We start from the raw sequence: 27,668 nt of genomic DNA on the forward strand, positions 1-27,668 counted from the left end.
CGAGCCCTGTTGCCAGTTCTGTCTCTTTATCCAAGAAACCACTTTGAGCCGCACTTCTCTATCTCCTGCTTATTTGAACTGGCAGTCTCTGCGTTTCTCTTGATTGCATCTGATAAATAAAATAAACATATATATATAAATATAATATCAAATCAAATCAAGAACCCATACTGTAAAAGGATAGTCCGTACTTTCTTCATCGAGAGTGATAAGGAATGTAATTCAAATCTTGATAAGGGTATGCATGAAATGTACTAAATGAATGTGAAAATGAGATATAAAAAATATCAAAGTCTTCGAAAGTATAGCTGAAAATTATTTGAATGGTTGGGAATATTTTGGAAATCAATATAAGATTCACACTCATTTTTTCAAAACAAATGTTTTGAATTTGAGTCAGTTGCACTCCCATTTTAAACTAATGGTCAATCTTAGTATTGCCTGTTTAGCAATTTTGCTTGCAGGTTTGCATCGGCAGCGGCACACATAAGCCATGTGGATTTGAATCAAGAAGAAGAAATGCGAATTTGGAGTTTCTTTTATATAACATACTCTAAATTAATTTATAGCTCTAAGGCATGAATATTGTTTTTCCCGGTCAAAGTCTACAACAACGCTTCCAACGTGGCTGCATACATGAATTTTCCAAATTTTATTGGTATCTCTGATCACAGTGGATTCGGTCTGGCTTGTCCTACGTGCTACATTATCGTCATGAGAAGGGTCAACCGGACAGGCTTATCGTCCCCGGCTCTAAAAAGTAATGAAATATACTTTTATTTAGTGGAGCTGATTCCTCTCAAATTGACCTTCATGACATATCCAAATGTATTTCAGGTCTGTGGAGAACAAGTTACATTGGTATTCACTGTCAATCTAGTGCAACAACAGAAGACAATTTGCACAAATCTGACTCATCGGGATTTGTTAACCACATTGCTTTTGTAGCAATGCATGCACAATAGCCTAAAAGAATTCCTTCTGAAATATCTATTCACTGTTCAACCCCAAAACAATTCCACTCCAGTTAACGGTTGTGCATCTACGTTGTTACAATTTTAGTTAGAGTTGTAGGGAGGAAAGCACATTGCATATAAAAAAAATCACATTTTCGCTTTGCAAATAAAAACAATGACAAATTACCATACTGTCTATAATTGGTTGGAAGCACTGGCTCCTCTGGTTACTATAGTAGATATCCCATGGAAGATTGAGGAATATGTCTTTCTGCTGTTTTCTCATTTAACTCCATTGACACTTCCCACACAGATCCAAAGTATTTATCTGTGATTGCAGTAGCCATTATTAAGGAGAGATAACGTACGGAAAGTGGAGCTGAGGATGACAGTGATGCTGTGCCAAGTAAAAATTACATTATTTAAATTAATTATTATTAAATTTGTTTTTGTTTAAATTAAGAGAATTTTAACAATGTAGTCAAACTTTTTATATGTCAATTAGGTATTTGGCGCCATACAATATTGTACCTTGTTCTGCACATGTAACATCATGATTGATACTGTTTTCGCCTGAAAATAGTGTTTACATCAAGTACAAACTTTGGCCCTGGGTACTGAAACAGTCTGGGTCATCATAACATTAGTATTTAAGAACCATCGTGTAACCATGCATGAACCGATTCCAATCTAAAGCATATGATTATTCGTTGAATGAAACTGTAAAAGTACCGGTAACAGCTAGTTCCTTTAGTACACCGCAGAAAGACGTTTGTGTTGCTACAGGGATACCACAGGGATATGATGCGCAGTACTTGGACCTGTATAATATATGTTATAATGTCATCCCAAAGTCGAAGCAATAATGACTCGTTATTGGAACAGAAATCATTCTACAACATGAGCCCCATATGGGCTCTGTATGGGCCTGTTTTGGTAACGTCATCTGTAGCCAGTTGGGCAACCTGGCCAAAACTGACTAGGTCCCAGCTGGTTATCCCATTTTTTCGCCCCAAAAAGTTGCCCACGTTAGGCCCATGTGGAGCTTAACGGTTGTTTCTGTCTGGGTTACTGCATACACAGCATGGCCAATATTTCATATCACAGTGTGCATTTAAATCTCTGAAACACATATTTGCGAACCTAAAAAGATAATTACAATATGTTGTAGGATAAGTAAGAACATAAAGTTGTTGTGGTGTTTCTCAGTCACACGTATTACATGCTGTGGATGAAAATGAATACAGAAGATTCTTCTCAAAGGTATCAATCTTTATCAATTTCTAAATACATAATAGGACTTTAATAGTCGTATTATATTCTTATCATTATTATCATATTTTTTTGCAATGTCAACTCCAAAGTCCATGCGGTAGCGACTTAATATTGAAATATAACTCATTCCACAACATTAGTATTATAGAATGTTAATCGAGATTGAGTTAATAATTTTCGTAAATAACGAGGATTAAAGTACAAATTCACTGCGATATAATAGTCTACAGCACTGTGACAAATTTTGAGGACTTACATAAAAGTCGATTGAGCCATGTATGTTTTACGATAAGTAAGAACATATCGTTGTTTTGTTCTTTCACGGGCACACGTATTTCCTGTTGTGGGTGAAATTAATACAGAAAATGATTCTCAAAGGTATCAATCTTAATCAATTTGTAAATATGTTATATTACTTTCATCGTCGTATTGTTTTTAATTCCTGTGTAAATCCTATGCTTGGCAGAATTGATAAGGCCTAAGTTGCAATAATAGCTTTTATATTGTATATTAACAGAAGTCTTCTTAGTTGACTGTTTCAAAAACAGTAGCAAAGAAATGTGCATTGTTCCCTTTTTTTGGCCACTGCGTGAAATAATCTTTTTTTATAATCAACGCATGAATAACGAATTCTTACTTCTTCTGAAATGATAACAATATTAATATTAAAACAGTAATAACGTTGGAAAAGGGAACAGACAGGAACAACAATTTGAATGCTATGATGATATTTAGTGAAATCATTTTTCTTTCATGCACCTAATACTTGAAACTAACAAGCGAGTGTGAAGGTTATAGATGATCCCTCTTTCACCTTTCGCAGGTGCGATGAGGACTCTATAGAGAACTGCGTTATTTCGTAATGTAATGTGGTCCATTTTTTCACTTTGGATGTTGAACAAAACATATTTTAATTGCAATTTTACTTTCTAGAATAAATAGAATTGTTAAACACCTCCCTACATTCTTTATTTGAAATACAGGATATTATATTATCAAATAATAAATATAGGAAGATTTTCAGGAGATTGCTCCTATGAAATAGTTAGTAATTTCAAATATCGAAAATTGTGTGTGGGAAAAAAGTCATATTTCTGATAACTCAGTTAATGATCATTTTGTCTAAAAGAAATTGAAACAAGCAACGTTTTTTTCTTCCTAACACTACGCTTTACTAATTGATGCCTATTCATAATTGAATTCTGTACCATTTCCCTACAATTACTTGACATTAAAGAGGATATAATCACGGTGAGTACAACAATCATAGTGACGACAAACAATCGCGATGACGTTTGACGTTGACGACGATGATGATTATTATTATTAGTAATATTGATATACAATAAAAAAAGCTGATGAAAGTGGTAAACTACATTTACAGAAAATATGGTAATTTGAGGCTTGCTTAAAAGAGATACAGTGTGGTGCTTCACTTTTGCGCATATTAAAAAATGTTCAAATTGTTTTCCTTATTGCCACCAATGAACGTATGAGATTAATAAAACTCAAAACAAACACAAGAAACCCAAAAGTTAGCATATGTTCCTCACTTTAATCAACATTCACACCAGATTTACACCGGAGCTGGAAACTAACACCAAAGAACTGTAACTCCTGATAGAATGAAGTAGCACCGAATGAAACAATGTTCACTGTAAACTCATTTCCAACTTATAATTGAAGTAACAGGAATATTAAAATTAAGAAAAATTCTCGAGTAAGAAATTAAGATTTTGAGCCAATGAAGTCGAATTGTCGTCAATTGGTACAAAGCCAAAATCGAACAATTAAGTCAAAATTGAAAGTTGAAATATAACTGACGAGATTGATCTTTTTCTTAACTTGAGAATCAGTAATTAAACCGTGTGTTCTGTCAACTATATAGACGACCATAAACTTACCGTTTGGACTGATCCATAACCATTGTTCTGTTGCAGGCACACGTCGTGCATATTCATGCCTTCTACGCTCAACTTTCCGAAAAACAATCGAATTAAATACTCTACAAATTCTATCATGTTATATTGAAAGGAACTATGAACTATCATTGGTAAATTTAGAGAGATGTGTTTTACGGGTCTGTTGTGATAGGTCCTCCAAAGATGGACTACGATCACCTTGTTCCACCTAATTCATTTATTCATGCCGACGATTTCAGCTCTATGAAAGATTTAGCGGAACATATTCTCCGGGTATCCCAAGACCAGGCCCTTTATGACTCATACTTTAAATGGAAGACAATTGGTAAAGCTGTGAATAATTTTATTGTGGATATTCTTGCATTTACGAATGTTGGAATGTGTAGATTAATCGACTTCATACGAGAAAAACAACATGAACTACCGAAGCAGCCTTTCGATCCATACGGTCCCAATTGGATGGGAGGATATAATGAATGTGGAGAGCGGAAATGGGTTAAAGAGTATTCAACTTTCAGGAATTACAATGAAGAAATGGGTGACAGATACAATTTTACATACTTCAACTAAAACATCTGCCGCAAGGAATCTCGTTACTTTACAGCCATGAGTTAATTAAGAGTATTATTTAATAAATAAAGCAATCATATATATTCCAGGAGTCATTAATGTAATATATACACTAAATTAAGCTAGTTAATTTAAGTTATATAGTCAGTAAATGTTTTGTGACGAATGAGACAATTGTGTATCGTATGGGACATCCTATTGTAATACTGTGTGTGTGTTGATTATAGGGACAATATTGTTAATTGCGTCTATCCCCAATCAGCCCCCCTCCAAGATCCATCATCTTACCCCCCCCCCCCTTACTTAAATATCATATCTTGTTTGATATCTGGCTATATCTAGTTAGATAAAGTTTGATATGGCCATATAAAGCCAGATATATCTTGATATACTTGTAAGCCAGATATACATACAAGTTTGATATGCCCATATAAAGCCAGATATAACTGGATATACAGTCGATCCAGATATGCAGATAAAATTTTATCTGGCCTGTAAAGCCAGATATATCTTGATATAATTGGGAGCCAGATATGCATATAAAGTTTGATATGGCCATATAAAGCCAGATATTCATATAAAGTTTGATATGGCCATATAAAACCAGAAATATCTTGATATAATTAATCCAGATATCCATATCAACTTTGAAAGGGCCATATAAAGCCATATATAACTGGATATATATAGAGTCAATCCAGATATGCAGATAAAAATTTATCTGGCCATATAAAGCCAGATATATATTGATATGATTGTAAGCCAGATATACATATCAAGTTTGATAGGGCCATATAAAGCCAGTTATACCTTGATATAATTGTAAGCCAGATATCTATATAAAGTTTGATATGGCCATATAAAGCCAGATTTATCTTGATATAATTGTAAGCCAGATATGCATATACAGTTTGATATTGCCATATAAAGCCAGATATAACTGGATATAGAGTCAATCCAGATAAAATTTTATTTGGCCATATAAAGCCAGATATATCTTGATATAATTGTAAGTCAGATATGCATATAAAGTTTGATATGGCCATATAAAACCAGATAATCCAGTTATCCATATCAACTTTGATATGGCCATATAAGGCCAGATATTACTGGATATAGAGTCAATCCAGATACGCATATAAAGTTTTATCTGGCCATGCCAGATATAACTGGATATACATGTAAGACTGTATGCTCTTACATAGTGTATTTCTATAGAGATTTACATTGCCCTATATTGTGGTACTGCACATAATTCAATGGTAAAGCACTTACAGTACACACTAAGTCAAAAGGGGTAGAAATTGGCTACTTGATCTATCTGGTTGCTAGGCAAACACACGGTCTTAGATGGAAAAAGGATGGCTCAGAGGGTAAATGAGTGTGAAGCCTGCTTGTGAACAAAGGACATGTGCATTGTTACTCTGGGAGTGAGAAAGGAAATGGAGTGTACACATGGTTGGAGTAGCGAGCAGAAGGAAATTTAATAGAAAGGATTGGTACATTAAGAAAAGGTGATGGAGATTCGTAAAAAAATAACCTTTTGATGTCAGGACATTGGCAAAGTATCTGTAATGAACTGAACAGTCAGAAGTAAGGAAGAAATTTTTTTGAACGGATGGAAACAACCTATTTTGGGACTGAACTTTGATACTGAATGGAACATATATCGCCCTCCTTAAACTTAGTTACTAAAGCAAATTTATTAAATAAAGGCATAGCACAACGTAATTTAGTATCAACCTCTACAGGACCACGGAATAATAAAGAACTCAACCTTCAAGTATTACTTTTAAGTGTACAAGTGGTATCACGCGATGCCAGTTTAAAGTTTAAGTAAGTATACTTTTACAATACAGTGTATACACAAAGACTCTCGTACAAGTAAAATAACTGTCAGAGCGTGCATGCTAATTTTTTAACAGCGGTAATTTTATGACCATATCAGTCGGATTAGGTATCATACTGCAGATTCTTAAGTCCAAAATAAGTTGAATTTTACCTCCAATAAAGCCTTGCTTTTTTAGTCTATTTGTCTGGGGTTTTTCGGACACAATTTGAAATGATTTTGAAATCTCTTTCAAGTTGGAAGCATTGTGAGTCACAAATAAAACTGTGTGTCACAAAAAAGTTATGTACACAATTGGGTTTGAAATGTTCTGGAAGAAAAGTAATCCCAACTTTACATGTCTTCGTCATTATTTTGAGAATTGTGTTGATGAAAGAACTCGAAGATCTTGCAGAGACTGAAGACAGCCTAGAGACGGCAGAGTGATGGGCATTTTGTCATGAAGCAGGCTTTCAAGTGCCAATTTATTCTTGGAACATTTTATCATGCCAGGATATTTTATTCTCTTAACCAAGTATTTTTGTTCTGAAGGTTATATTGCCTTAATAATTGTTTGAACAGAAGACCCCTTTTTAGTATTAGTTTGTTATTTGTAAAGGCTTGGACATACTGTGGGTAAGGTGAAAAGAAGAAAAAACAAAATACCTGCTGATGGATCAAACAGGAAATGTAATTAATGGCCAGGTAATTAAGAAGTAAATAAAAAGCTGCTTTATCTGAGCCATATATTGCCTTTATTTGGTTCAAATTATATTTCTTTACATCGCTAGATGAATTCTGGCACAGATGTAGCCATTTTTTTAGTTAGTTCAATCTGGATTTATCATAAAATGGGACAGTAATGGGTTTGCCAAGGGCAATATATGGATGTGGCATATATGAGCCAGATATGGATTTCTAATTAATGGGTCAGATATGGATGTGCCATATATGGGCCAGATATGGATTTGCCACACATGAGCCAAATATGGATTTCTCAGATATGGATTTGCCATATATGGGCCAGATTTCGACGTTATCTAATATCAAGTTATATCTGCCCAATTCTTGTTATGGCCATATATATATTTCACATATGGCACAGATATCGGCCAAATACAAATTGCCATAACTGGGCCATATCTGGATTTTGAGTAAGGGCCACCATCACCAGCTATAAACAATTTATGGAAAATGAAAACAACCAAAGTTAGAAATTTCAGATTTATCTAGAACAACAATATCTACAAAAAACGCATTTGAATCCAATTCATTCATGTCAATTATATGTCTTATTTTCCTTCTCTGCAAGACTTTTACTACCTGTAAAGCTTAAAATTGAATTCATTACGGTATCTATTCAATTAAAATACACGACAGGGTTGGCAAACCAATGCACAATAACCTTGTACCAGCCTATCAATTGTTTTCTTTGTTGGTGACTACTTGTCCTTCACTCTCTCTGTAAATGCTAACTACCAAGTGAGAGGCAGCAAGTCCCATTTTTAAAGTCTTTTGTATTCAAGATTCGAAACTGGGCCTCCTGGCTGGAATGTGGAAGCTGTTACCCACTGAGCTAACCAAACTTAGATGAATGGTAACAAAAAACGGCTGTTCTCTGTTGGGTCTAACTTTATGTTGCCAATGCATTAATAGCAACTAATTTTCCAACCACATTGTTTTGCACTGATTTATTAATTTCAAGTTGACAATAAACAGTATCTTGTATACAAAGTTTAAAAGAACTAAGGCATCAGCCTATGTTGGAGTTTTCTAGACCTTTCCAAAGCTGAAGTGCAGGTTCCAAATTGTCAAACAGTGTGTCCCACCAATAGCAACATATTTCCCAAACCACATTTTTTTCACTGATTTGTTAATTGAAAGTTTACAACAGTTCAACAGTACAATAGTTCAAAGAAAATAATGTATCGGCCTATTTTGAAGTTTTCCAGCCCTTTTTAAAGCTCTAGTGCGGGTTCCAACTTGTCAAAACTGTTTGTGCCAGAAATAGTCCTAAAAGAAAAAAATAGAAATAACACCGCCGACCGAAAATCAAATGACACGTACAATACAGTGTTAATTAGCAAATTCAACAATACACGGATTCATAATGATGGGATTCGAAGTGAAGCTTTCACCAGACTGCACAAACAAAGAGGGTAAGGCCAGTTGTGTTGCTACAGGGATTTGGAATAATTTCAGAGGGTGCGCAGTACATGGACCTGTACAATATATATGTTGTTATGTAAATTCCAAAGTCGAAACGATAATGACTCATTAATGGAACAGAAATCATTCCACAACATGAGTATAAGAGATATCTTTATCTAGACTGAGTTAGTATCTTCTTTAAAGTCCAAACTCACTACCAGATAAGTCGATTGAGCAATTTGTGCTGTACGATAAATAAGATTACATGGTTGCTGCGTTCTTTCCCGGGTACAGATATTAGCTATTGTGGAGGAAATTAAAACAGCAAATTCTTCCAAGAGGTATCAATATTTCACAATTTGTAAATATATCATATAACATTAATCGTCGTATTTTATTTAAATCCTTTATTAATCCTATGCTTCGCAGAATTGATAAGGTCTTAGTTACAATAATAGCTTTTGTATTGTATTTTTACACAATTTTTCTTAGTTTCGCCTCAGCCTTGACTATGTTTTAGAAACAGTGGTAAAAAAGGTGCATTATGAGCTTTTTGTTGCCATTTTGTTGACTTAAATTTAATATAATCACCTCATGAATAAAGAATTTGTACTTGTTCTGCAATGATCATAATAATATTTACAATAGTAATAACATTTAAGGAGAGGAATCAAGAGGAATACAAATGCTAAATGCAGTGACGATATTTAGTGCAATCGTGCATGACATTCCGTCATAAACGTTAAGGTTCCATATTCCAATTTGCTTTCATGCACCGAATACTTGTAACTAACAAGCGCTTTCGTGAAGGTTATAAATAATCCATCTTTTACATTTTGCAGCTGCCATGAGGAGTCTATAGAGAACCTTGTTCTTTCGTAATGTTATGTGGTCCATTCTTCCACTTTGGATGTTGAACAAAACGTTTTTTAATTGCATTGTTTGCTTTTACGAAAGTTAATTTTTCTGGGGTTGTAAGGAGATTGCACTTATGAAATAGTTAGTAATTTCAAATTTCGAAAATTATTTGTGGAAAAAAGTAAAAGTCATATATCTGATAACTCAGTTAAAGATCACATTTGTATCGAAAATTGAAATCAGCAAACGTTTTTATTTCTTTATTCAAATTTAAAGCTTTGATTGTGTCTTTGCTATTTTCCTTACACTACGCTGTACTAATTGAGGCCTATTTATAATTGAACTCTGTACAAAAATTTACAGAAAATATGGTAATTTGAGTCTTGTTTTAAGCGATTCAGTGTGGTGCTGTACTTGGAACCTATTGAAAAATGTTCAACTTATTTCCTTGTAGCCATCAATAAGGAATGCTACATTAATAAAGTTCAAATTCGCCTATGTCTCTCCCTTTACCTACGTTTCCAATATTGGATAATATATGTTATAAATAATCCCTCCTGACCCTCAGCCGGGGCGGTACACTGACATCATTTCAGTTATGTTGAATTACCCTCAAACTACATGTTAGAGCTTTAAAAGTGCATAAGGAGAACAAGAAGTAAATACAAAGTCCCGAAGATCCACACCAGGACTTGTAATGAATTTCAAGGAACTGTAACTCCTGATAGAATGAAGTAGCACCGAATGAAACAACTTTCAATGTAAACTCATTTCCAACTTATGATCCTCATAAGTTTGTGTTTTATACCATTCCAGTAACAGGAATTTTAAAATTAAGGAAACTTCTCGAGTAAGAAATCAAGATTTTGAGCCGATAAAGTCGAAATGTCATCAATTGGTACAAAGCCAAAATTCAGACAAGTTAGTCGAAATTGAAAGTTGAAATAAAGCTGACGAGATTGATCTTTTTCTTAACTTGTGAATCTGTAATTAAACCGTGTGTTCTGTCAACTATATAGACGACCATAAACTTACCGTTTGGACTGATCCACAACCATTGTACTGTCGCAAGCTTTCTACGCTCAACTCTCCGAAAAAAATCGAAATAGATACTCTAGGAATTCAATCACGTTATATTGAAAGGAACTATGTCCTATCATTGATAAAGGTAAAGCGATGTGTTTTGCGGGTTTAATAATGGTGAAATGTGTTCTTCCTCATCATAAATATTTTGTTTGATTTTCTTTACACCTTAGAATATCGCACTAGTGAAAACCAACAAAGAATCAACGATAGGAACATCGAAGAGCAAATCTAAATTGTTAACCTTCATTGGTTCGACAATTTTTGATGAGGGGTTAATGAACGTGAGTCATCAGCATATTTAAATTTCAGTTGACCTTACGAATTTCCAGAAGTTGTTGTGAACTTTTCACCACATTTCTCTCATCATGAAGTGTTTGAGAAGTAACCGACGTAAATGTACTTGCATACTCGTCATATCTGCTGCATTATCACTCTATGCTTTATTTACACTGGAGACGAAAATCGATAGGTCAACGCTACGTCAACCAGGGAATCTCATGGCACGAGCACAGCTAAGTAACAATACTAAGTTGCTTTCGCCCGACGGTAATCGAATGCCTACAGCCGAAAGGAAATATTGCAATAACACTAATGTTACACAATCAGACAAGACATCAAACGGTCATGATGACATTATTGAAGCAAAAGTTGATTATCGCGTGGAAGCTTTTCCCTCCGAGGGGCACTGGACAAACGAGCTACAACTACCAAAGTTGATCTCTTGCGGAGGTAGACAACCCAGATCAGTCTTAATTGAGCAAGCAAGTCACTGGACAAATAACACTCAAAAAGCAGACATACTTATATTTTCTGGGGCTATCAACTGCGAGGACATCTGGTTGGAACTGGAAAGTAAACGACAACCTAATCAGATCTGGGTGTTCACAACAGAAGAGAGTCCTTTCACTTCCAGGGATTCAGTACCTCCTCCAAAAGTAAGCCATATTCATTTTAACATCACCTCAACATATCATCCAAAAGCTGATATTTTTTTACCATATGGGAGATTTTTGCCCTTCAGTAGAAGGGGAAAACGAAAGGTTAGATCAAATTTTAATCAGAAGAAAGGCTTAATTGCCTGGATTTCTAGTCACTGTTCAACTGAAATGTGGAGAAGGTACGACGCTGTGCACGATCTTTCTGGTTACATTCCAATTGATATGTTTGGAGAGTGTGGTGAACTTTCTTGTCAAAGAGGTCAAGGAATTAATTGCGCGAGGGTTTTTGCCCGTTACAAATTTATTGTAGCATTCGAAAACAGTTGTTGTGGAGGTTACATAACTGAAAAATTTTGGTTTACTGTTACCCGTTACAATGCTATTCCTGTTGTGATAGGTCCTCCAAAGATGGACTACGATCAGCTAGTTCCACCTAGTTCATTTATTCATGCCGACGATTTCAGCTCTATGAAAGATTTAGCGGAACATATTCTCCGGGTATCCCAAGACCAGGCTCTTTATGACTCATACTTTAAATGGAAGACAATTGGTAAAGCTGTGAATATTGGTATTGGAGATATTCTTGCATTTACGAATGTTGGAATGTGTAGATTAATCGACTTTATACGAGAAAAGCATAATGAACCACCGAAGCAGCCTTTCGATCCATACGGACCGAATTGGATGGGAGGATGTAATGAATGTGGAGAGCGGAAATGGGTTCAAGAGTATTCAACTTTCAGGAATTACAATGAAGAAATGGGTGACAGATACAATTTTACATACTTGAACTGAAACATCTGCCGCAAGGATTCTCGTTACTTTACAGCCATGAGTAAATTAAGAATATTTTTAATAAATATTTTCAAAACCAATCATATATATTCCGCGATTCATTAATGTAATTAAAACACTAAATTAAGCTATTTAATTTAAGTTATATAGTCAGTAAATGTTTTGTCACGAATGAGACAATTATGTATCGTATGGGACATCCTATTGTAATACTGTGTGTGTGTTGATTATAGGGACAATATTGTTAATTGTGTCTATCCCCAATCAGCCCCCTCCCATGATCCCTCCTCTGGATAACCCCACCATCACCAGCCATAAACAATTTTTGAAGAAAAAGCAAAGTTATAAATTTCAGATTTATCTAGAACAACAATATCTACAAAAAAAGAATTTGAATCATATTCATTCATGTCAATTCTATGTCCTTTTTTACTTCTCTGCAAGTTTTTGAGCCGCCTACCTGTAAAATTAAAATGAATTCATTACGGTATCTATTCAATTAAAATACATGCCAAGATGGCACACCAATGCACAATAACCTTGTACTAGCCTATCAATTGTTTTCTTTGTTGGCGACTCCATGTCTCTCACTCTCTCCGTAAATGCTGACTACCAAGTGAGAGGCAGCAGGTCCCATTTTCAAATTCTTTGGTTTTTCAAGATTTCACACTGGGCCTCCTGGCTGGAATGTGGAATCTCTTACCCACTGATCTAACCAAACTTAGATGAATGGTGCAAAAAAAGGATGCTCTGCGTTGGATCTACCTTATGTTGCGAAGGCATTAATTGCAACTAATTTCCCAAACCACATTGTTTTGCACTAATTTATTAATTTCAAGTTTACAATTAACAGTATCTTGTATACAACTTTAAAAATAACTAAGGCATCAGCCTATGTGGGAGTTTCCTGGATCTTTTCAAAGCTGTAGTGCATGTTCCAATTGTCAAACAGTGTGCCCCACCAGTAGCAAACTAATTTCCCAAACCACATTGTTTTCACTGATTTATTAATTTAAAGTTTACAATAAACAGTATCTTGTACAAAAGTTTCAAAGAAAATGATGTATCAGCCTATGTTGGAGTTTTCTGGACCTTTTTAAAGCTCTAGTGCGGGTTCCAACTTGTCAACACTGATTGTGCCAAATATAAACCTGAAAGAAAAGAAAAAAACTCCGCCGACCGTAAATCAAATGACACGTACAATACAATGTTAATTAGCAAATTCAACAATACACGGATTCATAATGATCGGATTCGAAGTGAAGCTTTCACCAGACTGCACAAACAAAGATGGTTAGGCCAGTTGTGTTGCTACAGGGATTTGGAATAATTTCAGATGGGGCGTTGTACATGGACCTGTACAATATATGTTGTTATGTAAACTCCAAAGTCGAAGCGATAATGACTCATTAATGGAACAGAAATCATTCCACAACATGAGTACTAGAGATATCGTTATCGAGATTTATTAGTTATTAGCCTCCCTAAATAATTAGAATTAAAGTCCAAACTCACTGCCAGATAAGACGATTGAGCAATTTATGCTGTACGATAAATAAGAATACATGGTTGCTGCGTTCTTTCCCAGGTACACACATATTTGCTATTGTGGAGGAAATTAAAACAGCAAATTCTTCTAAAAGGTATCAATCTTCACCAATTTGTAAATATGTAATATAGCTTTAGTCGTCGTTTTATATTTAATTCCTTTGTAAATCATATGCTTCACAGAATTGATGAGGTCTTAGTTACAATAATAGCTTTTATGTTGTAATTTTACAGAAGTTTTCTTAGTTTCGCCTCAGCTTTGACTACTCTTTAGAAACAGTGGCAAAGAAATATGCATTTTGAGCTTTTTGTTGCCACTTTGTTGTATTAAATTTAATATAATCAACACATGAATATAGAATTCATACTTGTTCTGCAATGATAATAATTATATTTAAACTAGTTATAACGTTAGAGAAGGGGAATAAAGAGGAATAACAATTTGAAATGCGGTGATGATATTTCGTGCAATCGTTTTTCTTCGTGCATGACAATCCGTCATAGACGTTAAGGTTCCATATTTCCAATTTGCTTTCATGCACCGAATACTTGTAACTAACAAGCCCTTTTGTGAAGGTTATAGATAATCCCATTTTTACCTTTTGCAGCTGCCATGGGGAGTCTATAGAGAACCTCGTTTTTTCGTAATGTTATTAGGTCCATTTGTTCACTTTGGATGTTTGAACAAAATCTTTTTTTAATTTCATTTTGATTTTACAAAATTTAATATTACTGAGAAGATAACAGAATTGTTAAACATCTCCCTACATTCTTTATTGGAAGTACAGGATATTCTATTATCAAATTCAAAGCAAAATGAGAAGACTGTGAGGAGATTGCGCCTATGAAATAGTTAGTAATTTCAAATTTCGAAAATTGTTTGTGGGAAAAAAGTAAAAGTCATTAATCTGATAACTCAGTTAAAGTTCATTTTTGTATAAAAAAAATTGAAACCCGCATTTTTTTATTTCTTTAATCGAGTTTAAAGTTTCGGTTGTTTCTTTGCTATTTTCCTTACACCACGCAATACTAATTGATACCTATTCATACTTGAACTCTGTACTATTTGCCTAAAATTACTTGACTTTGATGAAGATGTAATCGTGGTGAGGGCAATAATCATAGTGACGACGAACAATTGCGGTGACGATGTCGTTTGACGCTGACGATGACGTTGACGATGATGACCATGATTATTATTAGTATTATTGATATACAATTAAAAAACTGATAGATGTGGTACACTAAATTTACAGAAAATATGGTAATTTGTCTTGCTTTAAAGAGATGCAATGTGGTGCTGTACTTTTGAACCTATTGAAAATGTTCAACTCTTCTTCTTCTTTTTTGCCATCAATGAACGTATTAGATTAATAAAACTCCAAACAAAAACAAGAATACAAAATGTTCGCCTATGTGTCACCCATTTATCTACGTTTCCAATACTGGATAATATTAGGTTAAAAATAATCTCCGATTATGTTGAATTCCTCTCAAAATTTATGTTTGAGCTTTATAAGCGCATAAAGAGAACAAGAAGTAAATACAAAGTCCCTAATATCCACACCAGGGCTTGAAATAAATTCCAAAGAACTGTTACTCCTGATAGAATGAAGTAGCACCAAATGAAACCAACTTTTAATGTAAACTCATTTCAAACTTATGATCCTCATGAGAAAATTTCTCGAGTAGGAAATCAAGATTTTGAGCCGCTAAAGTCGAAATGTCGTCAATTGGTACAAAGCCAAAATTCGAACAAATAAGTCGACATTAAAAGTTCAAATAAAGCTGACGAGATTGCTGCTACTGCTGCTATTGCTGTTTTGCCATAGTCCTCAAAGAACCGTCGGCATTCTCTTGTGTTATACAAGAGAATTATAGACTAATAATCCGCTGGGACGTCACTCCGCTACGGATGCAGCTGGCCGGAACATACTATCATGTACAACCGCCCTTTACTACACGTACACCTACTGCTGGTGCTGCTTCATGCCTTCAATACCGTAGGAACATTAGAACAACAACGCCAATTCCGCCATGCAGACTGCTCCCAAACCCAACCCATGGGCCCGCTCCGTTTTATGGCGCCGATCAACTAGCCAGTCGCAGTAGGTAATAATGGCTTCTTGTGTGCTTTATATAAGACGTTAGCCTTGGACTGACTAACCCCACACACAGCCACCCCACTCTGCCTGGATGCAGTTTAACGTCAGACCCAGGACTTATTGACGAGATTGATCTTTTTCTTAACTGAGAATCAGTAATTAAACCTTGTGTTTTGTCAACTATATAGACGACCATAAGCTTACCGTTTGTACTGATCCATAACCATTGTTCTGTTGCAAGCACACGTCTTGCATGTTCATGCCTTCTACGCTCAACTTTCCGAAAAAAATCGAAATATATACTCTACAGATTCTATCATGTTATATTGAAAGGAACTATGACTTATCATTGGTAAAGTTAAAGCGATGTGTTTTACGGGTTTAAAAACGGTGAAATGTGTTCATCCTCATTATAAATATTTTGTTTGATTTTCTTTACACCTTAGAATATTGCACTACTGGAAACCAACAAAGAATCAACGATAAGAACATCGAAGAGCAAATCGAATTTGTTAACCTTCATTGGTTCGACGACTTTTGATGAGGGGTTAATGAACGTGAGTCATCAGCATATTTATATGTCTGTTGACCTTATGAATTTTCAGAAGTTGTTGTGAACTTTTCAACACATTTCTCTCATCATGAAGTATTTGAGAAGTAACCGACGTAAGTTTACTTGCATAATTATCATATCTGCTGCATTATCACTCTATACTTTATTTACACTGGAGACGAAAATCGATAGGTCAACGCTACGTCAACCATGGAATCTCATGGCGCGAGCACAGCTAAGTAACAATACTAAGTTGCTTTCGTCCGACGGTAATCGAATGCCTACAGCCGAAAGGAAATATTGCAATAACACTAATTTTACACAACCAGAGAAGACATCAAAAGGTCATGATGACATTATTGAAGCAAAAGTTGATTATCGCGTGGAAGCTTTTCCCTCCGAGGGGCACTGGACAAACAAACTACAACTACCAAAGTTGATCTCTTGCGGAGGTAGACAACCCAGGTCAGTCTTAATTGAGCAAGCAAGTCACTGGACAAATAACACTCAAAAAGCAGACATACTTATATTTTCTGGGGCTATCAATTGCGAGGACATCTGGTTGGAACTGGAAAGTAAACGACAACCTAATCAGATTTGGGTGTTCACAACAGAAGAGAGTCCTTTTACTTCCAGGGATTCAGTGCCTCCTCCAAAAGTCAGCCATATTCATTTTAACATCACCTCAACGTATCATCCAAAAGCAGATATTATTTTACCATATGGGAGATTTTTCCCCTTCAGCAAAAGGGGAAAACGAAAAGTTGCGTTTACATCAAATTTTAATAAGAAGAAAGGCTTAATGGCCTGGATTTCTAGTCACTGTTCAACCGAAATGTGGAGAAGGTACGACGCTGTGCACGATCTTTCTGGTTACATTCCAATTGATATGTTTGGAGAGTGTGGTGAACTTTCTTGTCCAGAACGTACAGGACACCATTGCCCGAAGGTGTTTTCTCGTTACAAATTTATCGTAGCATTCGAAAATAGTTGTTGTTGCGGTTACATAACTGAAAAATTTTGGTATACGGTAACCCGTTACAATGCTATTCCTGTTGTCATAGGTCCTCCAAAGATGGACTACGAACAGCTTGTTCCACCTAATTCATTTATTCATGCCGACGATTTCAGCTCTATGAAAGATTTAGCGGAACATATTCTCCGGGTATCCAAAGATCAGGCTCTTTATGACTCATACTTTAAATGGAAGACAATTGGTAAAGCTGTTAATACTTTGATTGGAGATATTCTTGCATTTTCGAATGTTGGAATGTGTAGATTAATACACTTCATACAAGAAAAGCATAATGAACCGCAGAAGCAGCCTTTCGATCCATACGGACCCAATTGGATGGGAGGATGTAATGAATGTGGAGAGCGGAACTGGGTTAAAGAGTATTCAACTTTCAGGTACTACAATGAAGAAATGGATGACAGATACAATTTTACATACTTCAACTGAAACATCTTTTGCAAGAATTCGAGGGGTATGAAACTTATTGCATAACGTTAATTGAGGATAAATTTTTATTGAACTTGGATGTAATTACTCACAAACCAACTTTACCTTAGCGTGAATGCATAGTTTGATTTAATACCGTTTTGTATCAATTAACATACAAGGGGACACTGCTCAATGTTACATATTCATAATGAAGGTTTTTCTCAAATTGTTATGGGTTGGATTCCCGTCATGTGATTTCTGTCCAATTTCGGAAATTTAAACATAATGTGTTTTACGTATCATGAAGGCTGTTTTTAACCTGAAGTGACAGTGTTCACTGTTATTTTGGATGCACAAAATTGACAAGCATGTATGCTGTAGCTGTAGCTGACTTGGCTCTGAATAATCTGTCACTTATAAAACTGCACTTTGGCTAATAATTAGGTGTTCTAACTCCTAGGTACTGGATTAGTTAAGATTTAATCGATAACAGCAAGATATGTTTGCATAAGAGGAGTTTTTCTTTTCTCAAATCTAACGGCATTCACTTACGGTTCGAATGTAAACGTTAAAAACCGTCGCACGGTTTAAACAAAATGAAATAAACTGCTGTTAAATTACATCTTACAAAGGCATCATTCCTGCCGGTATATAACCGTTAATTTACAATATTGTTTTGAGATGTATATTATGGATAAATACTGCCAATAGATAGGTAGATAGATAGACGGATAGATGGATAGATGGATAGACGGATAGACGGATAGACGGACGGACGGACGGACGGACGGACGGACGGACGGACGGACGGACGGACGGACGGACGGACGGACGGACGGACGGACGGACGGACGGACGGACGGACGGACGGACGGACGGACGGACGGACGGACGGACGGACGGACGGACAGAGAGATAGAGAGATAGAGAGATAGACAGATAGACAGATAGACAGATAGATAGATAGATAGATCTATCTAAGTTCTTGACCAAGCACAGATTGTACGACATTTAAAATATATAATTTGTTTTTATTATAATCCCAAAATAAATGATCAATAGTTTCCCCATCCTCCTCACAAAAGGTGCACATGAAATTCAGTTTAATATTCATTTCATGAAGTGATTTGGCCCCAGAATCCCATCAATCACGACTGTTAATGACTCAGCATGACTGAAAAGGACTAAGAAATACCATTATCTACTATTCCCCTTAAACTGAAAAGAGGTTTCCCATTTAATAAAAGCGGTCAGTTTGGTAGAGACATTCTTTACCAACTCCTTTATAACAGGCAAGGGACATACGCCAAGGAATTAAAGTAGGGAGAATGACGTCAAGTGACATGAACTGGAGCCACTCATCCAACTGGTAGCGCTTTGCTTGTAAATGACTCGAAATGATGATATCGTGTACCGCATTTGGATGCCAAAACCTTCACAAAAGTAGCAGTGAACTGCTGTTTTTCAAGTAATATTTGGGAAGCCTTAGTAGAAGCAATGGCATAAAAGTCTAATTACTTCACTTTTGTCGTCTTCTCAGCTGATGCACTGTGGTTCACTGGACCCTGGATATAGCTGATGCACTGTGTTTCACTGGACTGTCATGAAAATCGTTTTTGCCTTAATTATCCCCCAAAGATATCACGTCTAAAATATATTTTAAACCTGTGGTCCGCTTGTAGCCTTACCCCTGTATGCAAGATTAAAATCTTCAAATCAGTTTGTCTTCTTGTTCCAGATCCTTAATAATCACCCGGCTCCCTTCATCAGCAGTTTAGAGAACTTATTCTTTCGGTTCGTTTGGGGTGGTTAACTCGATCAAATTAAGCTTAATACGCTCATTGCCCTACATGTCTTAGGGCAATCCATATTCTTTTATCCGTAGCTTCAAATGTGTTTGGGTAAGACGGTTTACTGAAAGGTACATGCAGATTGGAAACTTTTTTCTTTACATTTATTTGAACAAATATGGCAAGGATATTCTTTTTAAATGTATTTATTCTTGTGAGGATACTGTTATTCCTTATTCATTTATTAATGATGTCAGCTCTGCGTGGGCTTATAATAATGTTAGACCTGTATGGAATAACTCCAGTATAAAGTTAAATAATAAGCTTTATGTATAACAAGTGTGTTATAATCATCAATGATCTGATTAGGGCAAGATAGCAGGGGAGGGGGGGGGCGTGTTTCTTTGCCTTGAACGTTCCCGGTTATTTACACTTCTTACAGGTGCGCTTTTGTACTTTTTTGCCCCTTATACAAAAAAATAATCTTTGCTTCTCCAACTTGCCGCCCTCCCTACTTTGGTAATTATGGTGCAGCTACTGATAAGAAAACATGCTAAAAGAAGACACTGACTCAACCTTGATTGATTATGCTTTACTTCTACTAAAAGAGGGGAAAAGGGAGTAACAAAAAAGAAACTTTTAGCAAACTGCTAATCTAATACAAAAAAGTACCTTTGTAGGTAAATATGAACATTGTAGGGGACTTGACATTTCCATGCTAACAGGATATTCTATAGAGGCCAAATAAAGCGAAAACAAACTAACAAAACATTCCAATACAAAGATGACTCGATTTGTTCAAGTTAACATCTGTCAATCTGTCTCTTAATGTGTCCTTAGTTTGTTTCAGTTCATAATTACTAGCAATATCCGCGACCCAAAACAGACAGTTATAAAAGTAGAAAATGGCTGAAAGGTTTGACTCTCTTGAACGTTATGGCCATACTTTTACCATAACTACACTAAAGATCTTGCTAATATTTTCTTACATCATTCCAATAGCTCTAACATTAGTGAGTCTGAGAAAGGGTGCGGTTGAAACATTGGTATGTGACAGGTACAATTTCATTTGGTTCTGTGACAGTATCTAGTGATACAACATTCGAATTTTGAATGAAATTACATGACTTGAAATGATAACAAGGACAGGTAATTGTTAGAAAATTCAGAAGTTTCCTATTGAAATAGCCTTATTGTTTTTACTGACCTAAACGTTAATAACTCGCTTCTATAATTCGTGCAACCAAATTGTTGTTATCATAGATATCGCCAATGAAGCAGCAGTATATCACTATTTGTGTATGTCACAAGACTTGGTAAAAGTTGCAACTAAACGTAAAGTAACGTTTTAAGACTAATGTTAAACATTAGCAAGATGAAAGCAAATTTAAGCTACCGAACTGAAAGCCAAAAGGAAAGAAAAGCTAAAAGAAAGAAAACTAATTGATACTTTGGGAGCCGCCTTATAGTATCCGCATCATGACTTTATTGCTGTCTCAAGCACTTCTTGTAGTCTCTCCCTCCGAGCCAGACGCAAATCCCTTTCTTGTTCTTGCCGCATCTTGCAAAATCAATTTCACAATTCCCACCATCGCCGTAGAAGCCGAAATTGTAGCTGGCCGATTCCAGTGTACATATTCCTTCAGTTGAATCACAAAAGTCGTATTGCCCGCATATCTGATTTGAAGAGAAAATCAGTAACTGTGATGTACGTGTGATTTTATTTCATGACTGCCTGAATAAAACATCGACGTCACACTGTTTACGGACCAGACACGTTGTAACACAAACCCCAAAAGTCGATTTGTCATGTGGCTGAGAAATAAGTTACTGTGGTGTATTTGTGATTTCATTCCATGATTGCTCGTATATAATGTTGACGTTGTAATGCTTTCTTCGTTCATGGTGAATTTTAGCCGAGTCGTGTTTTATAACTCTTCGCAGTATTTAATAATCAATAATCGTTGACGTAACCCTACGACAAGGCCTAATGCTTTTGATTACAAACTTACGGAACATTTGTTGCAGTTCTTCTTATACTGACGTTTCAGCCCTTGAGACTGTCGCTTGGTGATCCGATCAACATTCCTGTAGGATCCGCATGGTTCGAGTGTCAATTGGTCATCCACTACATTGCCTACAAAGATGAGTCAAAAACAGGATAACGTATAAGAGTACATCTGACGATAAAATGTACGCACTGATGATAAGGTTAGTAGAGTAGAAAGGAGAGGTACAGCAATATAAAAGGACCTTAAATGGAGCGTCCAAATGCACGCATATCCAACAATTGTTTGATTTGGGTGAGATTTCTTTTGAAAATTTTTCACCTCTACATGCCCGGATATGACACTATCAGGCTTTCCCTTAATCATCCTGTTGAGGATTTCTTTGGAATGTTCATTATGGTTAGTGTATCTGGAAAGAATCTGTATCGTTTTATTTTTCAATTCTTGTCATCCTGCTGGGAGAATTTTTACCGCATAACCTTTTTATAAACGATTTACTGTACACAATAATTTTAAGTAATATTCTGTCTGCCAAAAATACGCTTATGAACTATTTCCGATTGTGTTCACTGTTATTGGCCGGGTTTACATCCCTCTTAACCCCCCCCCCCCAAACTACACCATGGGTTGGCGTCTGCTGGCGATTATTAAGCACATAAAGAAGAATATTGGTACTCTTATTGTTCTTTGCGGAATACATCTCCGAGCCCAAGAGTTCAGGGGAACCTTCCTGCCAACACGCTGCAATGTTTCCAGAGCTAATTGTTGTCTCGTAGCGAGCTCACATTTTAGAGAGGAATATATTTGAAAGCCCCTATAGCTTTAAGGGGCCTGAACTTTTGTTAACCTTGCGTTTTAGCAACAGGTGACGAAATACATGTTAACCACGTAATCTCAATTGGGAAGAAATTACAGCGTGTGATCTCACAATTTCCAAACGCACATTTTCCTTTTTTTCTCAAAAAGGTGCGGTATTTCAATACACTATTTAGTGCCACTGCCGGGCGAATATTTTTGGGTTTGTTTTGTATCAGGTACAAATATGTACATTACTGCTTTTTTCACGTTCCCGGTTTAATCTAACATTATAATTAAATCTAATAACAATTATTGTAACTACGCCTAAAGTCTAACATCAGGACGAACGGAACCGTGTTTTTCACTCTTACCCATTATAACATAATTCTGATTGATAGAAAGATAGACGGTGCAATCAAGCCTTGCTTCATGAGTGACTATGATCTCGACCGTCGTTCCTTTGGCAGTCAAACCGTTTCTTTTATAAACCTTCTCAATATCCACGGTGTAGACAATCTTCTTCGTTGCGTCAAAACCCACAGCTGAATGTAAACGAAACAAGGTAATAAAAAATATTTACTGTAACATAAAGCTGACCTTCCTTGCGAAGTTCACGCAAATACAGGTCAATGATTGCCTGGGAATAAAGGGGCAGTTGGTTGGGGATCAAGGTGGTGGACGTATCGCAAGATTGAACAGTGACATAGATATGTGTTATGCAATTCTTCTTATTTTCAATACCGCTGGTTTGATTTTTTTCTTCTTCTTCATTACGTTATAAACAACCACTAACAGCCGATATACTTATAACATGAATCTTGTCATCCTTGCTGATCAGTCTGATCTCTAATCTTTTCATGGCAAATTCAGGAAAAGAAGTGAACGTAGATATTTTGGTTTTCTTAAAAGGCAGATAACATACATTTTTGTACTTTTGATAATCTATCACGTGACCAACTATCAAAATTTAATACCCGAGGAATTTTTTATTTTTTTTTAAATTTAAGCAAGTTTATACTGCGGATAGTTTTGAAGTAGAAGATTCACGCTAACTCAATCTTTACTTTTACTAGCGTAGACAAAAATGAATATGCTATTTTGTATCACCAACCCCCCTTTACCATTGTGGTTAACGGTTTAATATTAAGTTGATAGTTTGGTAAGTTGTAACATTATTACTACAAACCCAAGCTATTATTCTGTTAATTTTAGTACACTGTTTACGTTTAGTACACTCTTGAAAAGAAGTCATTATGATTTTGCAATCCATGTTCAAGCCCTCGCAGAAATGAATCTTCAAAACTTCATACAAATAATTTACATGTCAATTGTTGTCGCTGAATAATGACAGTGTTTGAGTGGTGTCACTAATAACAATGATGATGAGAGCATCAAATTTATTACCATTTTGAAACAATTGCTTTCTATGTAACTCGCGAAACTTACATTTTAGAACAGACAACTCTGGTTGTGAATCAAACAAGATAGTATACAAATTTTATCAACAGAATTGTGTCAACCGCGAATTGTCTTCCTCTGTGCCCACTCGATGACCTTTCTGTAACATATTGACGTTTGTAGACCTGTTCTCTAATAAAAAAAAAATTGATAGACCACTCACAACGATTGTAAGATTGTATGATGTCATGAATATTTCGCCAAGTCTCAACTCTACGCAAACGATTTGTCTTTGATACTCACAAGATGAAAAATCCGGAAAATGATCAACAATGATCGATGATAGGGATTGACTTAGCTGGTAGTGGTGATGTCGTTCATAGTCTATGAAAGTTTCATCCTTTGCTGTCACTCGGCCTTGTATGACTGTGAAAATTTAAAACGTGAATACTGAGTATTATTTCATGTTTCGACTGAAGTTAAACAAACGGAAAATTACATGCAAACTGCCTCCACGCCCAATAAAACGTTACTATAGGTATCTTGCTAATAATAATAATAATAAAAATGCTTGACAAATAATAACCTTAGATAACTTTAGAATTTGGATATCAGTTGAACATATTTTCCACCTTTCAACCAGCTGGTTGCGTTGTAGGCTTTAATTCAAGCACCCTCAAATACGTTCCTACGGAAACGGTTTGGCAATAATGTTGCAGCAGATTTACATTGCCAAATTTGAGTTTCCAAACATATATAAACACTAAGATGAGACCATGACGTTTTTCCTTTTAAATATAGTAAACACACACTCGGTCTTCTTTACTTATCGCTGAAAATTTGTTTATTGCAAATTAAGTGATGGAGTAAAGGCATTCTCCATGAAGCTTGTGTGCACACGGATAAGTCTTTATCTTATATCTTTCTTCAGTTTCTTCTAGTAAGGTTGTTCTAGTATGGTGAACTCAATGGTGAATAGTATAAATAAACAATAGTCAATGCAGCAAGTTCACCCATTTACTCAACAACAAATGAACTACGAGTTATACAAGATACAAAACAGACTATTTCATTTGTTAAAAACTTTTTTATCTCAAACATATTGACATCACAAAACAGCAAACATCGTTTCTTGAGCTAACAAAATAACAAATGAATGCTTGTAAAATTTCATTAGTTAAGTCATCTAAATATCTAAACCATCTCTTAGATTTTGCAAGGTATCTAAGAAATACTCAGGAATATATAAAGTATATACTAATTTTAAACACACACCAACTAGTTTTTAAATGATGCTGTATCTCAAATTATGGGCATCAAACTTGATAGACATTCAGATGCATGATTTTTTAATTTTTTATTGATACACCTCTGTAAAAGAAGACATCAATATCTTAAAGCAGCTTTTTGAGTTTGTTGGCAATTTTCCAAGCCTGTTGAGTATTACTTAAGATAACATTGCGGTTGATCACTAAGAAAATCACCTCGATTTTTCCACCAAATGAAAATTCATAGGATAGTAACTATAGAACTTGTATTCAACTTTTATCATTAAACCGTCCAGAAAGCTTTCATAGTATAAATGAAAACCCATTTAAAGACTAAATGGGAAACTCAAAATTGTTTCGTAATTTTGCTTCACATTTTCTTATATGAGAAGTAGCTGTTACGTTGATGACGTATACTGATATGAGAGTTACAATAAAATGGAATCCAAAATATTGCAATACCTTAAGTTAAGTGTTTTAAGAACTCACAACATGAACGTTTAGTTTAGCTATTTATTTAAGCTACTTTTTCTCTCAATTACTTCAGACAGTCAATCAACGAATTTCAGATTTTCAAACCTGTGATACAGGCACAATGCATCTAGCAAAAAGCACAACACATATCACCAAAGAAATATAATTAGAATGTCTGTAAAATGTAGTATGAAGGATAAATTGATTTAATACATTACTCACCATAATCAGATGTACAGTATTCCTCTTGAGGATGCACATCTGCACATATGCAGCACTGTATGTTACGAATGCTGGACATTACAAGTACAACACTCAGTACACGGGAGAACCACATCGCCTTTGACATCTTCTATAACGTCTCAGAGAATTAAATCTACCTTTTTGAGTCTTGAGTCGTCAGCAACCACGGAATGGTTGCCTCAATCGTGTCCAAGGTTATTATGTGGCAAGGTATTTGATCAACAACCGATTCAATTTCTCTCTTTACCAGTAAGTGCCTATTCTTTTACATAGAAGAAGAAAAACACATTCTAGGCTAGCGAGAAATGACAGACCTGGGAATTATACACACCCTTTCCTCCCTGTGGTGTCATTACATTTTACGACGGTTTTGTGAATATAATAATAATTCTTCCTCATAGACTATCGCAATAGCGGGTAGCCTGACCATTGCCTAAGATGATTGGTTCTTCTACAGAAAATTTGTGGTAATCGAATCATCTTGGTGCATAGCTGAATGTTAAATGGGTGAAAACTTCAAGTTATCGACAGCAAAAAAATGATCATCGATCGATATACCCATTTAATTTGAGAAATCTGGATTTTCAACCGAAATACTAATTAGTTTGATAAACCTGGAATCTTGAACAAATACCCAATTATGTTATTAACGTGGATGTTTACACCAATTACCCAGTCGATATGATACAGCTGGATTTTCTATCGATATACCAGTTATTTTGATAAACCTAAATTATAGACTAATATTCCTGGTCCTAGTTGTTTTAATAAGCCTTGAGTTTGAACGATATATCCAGCTATTAACAAATTTTGGGTTACTAGAGTTAGCCGTCATAGAACAGCCGTCTTTTTTTTTTAGCAGTACGCATAGATAGATAGACCAACAGACCGACAAACAGATAGATAGACAGATATTCAGATAGATAGTTAGATAACCAAAAAAAAACTTAGCTATAATGCTCAGTTTCATCTGTTTAATAGCTCACACCCCCAATTTGTACACCATTGCCATTTGTGCTCTTGTTTGCGTCTAACTTTGCAGAGTACAAATACTCTGAACTCTCGCAAATGAACGGTCAGCTCATGGCGCTCTTGTTGCAACACATTTCCTGTATAACCATGGCGACAGAAGACTTGCGGGTATCTCAACAACGTTCGAGGCAATAACATCAACCAAAAATGATACGGCTCAGCTCCGTTACATTCTAATATACATTTATTAAGATGTAACTAAATCGTCGTCCCGCCTAGGCTTTAAATGGTTATGGAATATCTAATTGACTATGGATATCAACTGTAAGCAGAAATTAGTTTGATTATTCAAGTTGCGATAATTACTGAAGTAAACATGTTGGAGAAAAAATCTCACAGACTATTACTAATGCCGTTTTAAATGATCCTTGATTCTGCCCGTTAAGGAGTGAAAGAAATGACACGCAGTAAAAATACAAAACCCATTACATGTGCGCGAATTGTTTGGTAACTTGTTTTTGCTGCACTATTCTGCGATCTCTCGAGGCGGATATTATAACAATGAAGGCATGACAACATTATTTGGAAATATACAATTTTCCAATCCCGATAACATGTGTACCCCGGTTCAAGTTTTATGTAGAGTCCCTTAAACCATTCCAATGTAAACTGCCATTAGTCAACACT

The 27,668-nt window shown here is 35.6% G+C and overlaps 2 protein-coding genes and 1 long non-coding RNA gene across 8 annotated transcripts; 1 reads left to right on the plus strand and 2 right to left on the minus strand.

The window, feature by feature from the left end:
- On the minus strand, positions 1 to 4,984 carry LOC139981975 (uncharacterized). The gene is made up of 4 exons (XR_011797944.1): positions 4,136 to 4,984; positions 2,488 to 2,569; positions 1,144 to 1,353; positions 1 to 109 (listed from the first exon to the last, which is right to left on the minus strand). It is a non-coding gene; the product is annotated as an uncharacterized lncRNA (long non-coding RNA).
- On the plus strand, positions 2,454 to 20,580 carry LOC139981964 (alpha-(1,3)-fucosyltransferase 4-like). Of its 6 annotated transcripts, XM_071994420.1 has the most exons (5): positions 8,878 to 9,043; positions 10,817 to 14,022; positions 14,716 to 14,779; positions 15,760 to 16,039; positions 16,479 to 20,580. In XM_071994420.1, the coding sequence occupies exon 5, from the start codon at positions 16,674 to 16,676 to the stop codon at positions 18,045 to 18,047; it is 1,374 nt and encodes a 457-aa protein (XP_071850521.1). In that variant the 5' UTR covers positions 8,878 to 9,043; positions 10,817 to 14,022; positions 14,716 to 14,779; positions 15,760 to 16,039; positions 16,479 to 16,673; the 3' UTR covers positions 18,048 to 20,580. The 6 variants fall into 6 exon arrangements, with proteins under 6 accessions (XP_071850520.1, XP_071850524.1, XP_071850521.1 ...); XM_071994421.1 differs by lacking the exon at positions 14,716 to 14,779; XM_071994419.1 differs by lacking the exons at positions 8,878 to 9,043; positions 14,716 to 14,779; positions 15,760 to 16,039 and adding an exon at positions 2,454 to 2,609.
- On the minus strand, positions 20,397 to 26,179 carry LOC139981969 (metalloproteinase inhibitor 3-like). The gene is made up of 5 exons (XM_071994428.1): positions 25,989 to 26,179; positions 24,328 to 24,450; positions 22,998 to 23,168; positions 21,832 to 21,956; positions 20,397 to 21,496 (listed from the first exon to the last, which is right to left on the minus strand). The coding sequence occupies exons 1-5, from the start codon at positions 26,113 to 26,115 to the stop codon at positions 21,305 to 21,307; spliced, it is 738 nt and encodes a 245-aa protein (XP_071850529.1). The 5' UTR covers positions 26,116 to 26,179; the 3' UTR covers positions 20,397 to 21,304.
- Positions 26,180 to 27,668: the final 1,489 nt, after the last annotated feature.

The sequence above is a fragment of the Apostichopus japonicus genome, chromosome 16 (genome assembly GCF_037975245.1).
Source record: "Apostichopus japonicus isolate 1M-3 chromosome 16, ASM3797524v1, whole genome shotgun sequence".
Taxonomy (NCBI): Eukaryota; Metazoa; Echinodermata; class Holothuroidea; order Aspidochirotida; family Stichopodidae; genus Apostichopus; species Apostichopus japonicus.

Bases quoted from the DNA above. Each gene is read 5' to 3' on its own strand.
- LOC139981964 (XM_071994419.1), top strand. From the start codon at position 16,674: ATGAAGTATTTGAGAAGTAACCGACGTAAGTTTACTTGCATAATTATC.
- LOC139981969 (XM_071994428.1), bottom strand. From the start codon at position 26,115: ATGTCAAAGGCGATGTGGTTCTCCCGTGTACTGAGTGTTGTACTTGTA. The intron at 23,169-24,327 runs GTGAGTATCAAA...GTTTACATTCAG, and splicing joins TTTTCCGGATTTTTCATCTT to CTGTGGGTTTTGACGCAACG. The intron at 21,497-21,831 runs GTAAGTTTGTAA...TCTTCAAATCAG, and splicing joins AGAACTGCAACAAATGTTCC to ATATGCGGGCAATACGACTT.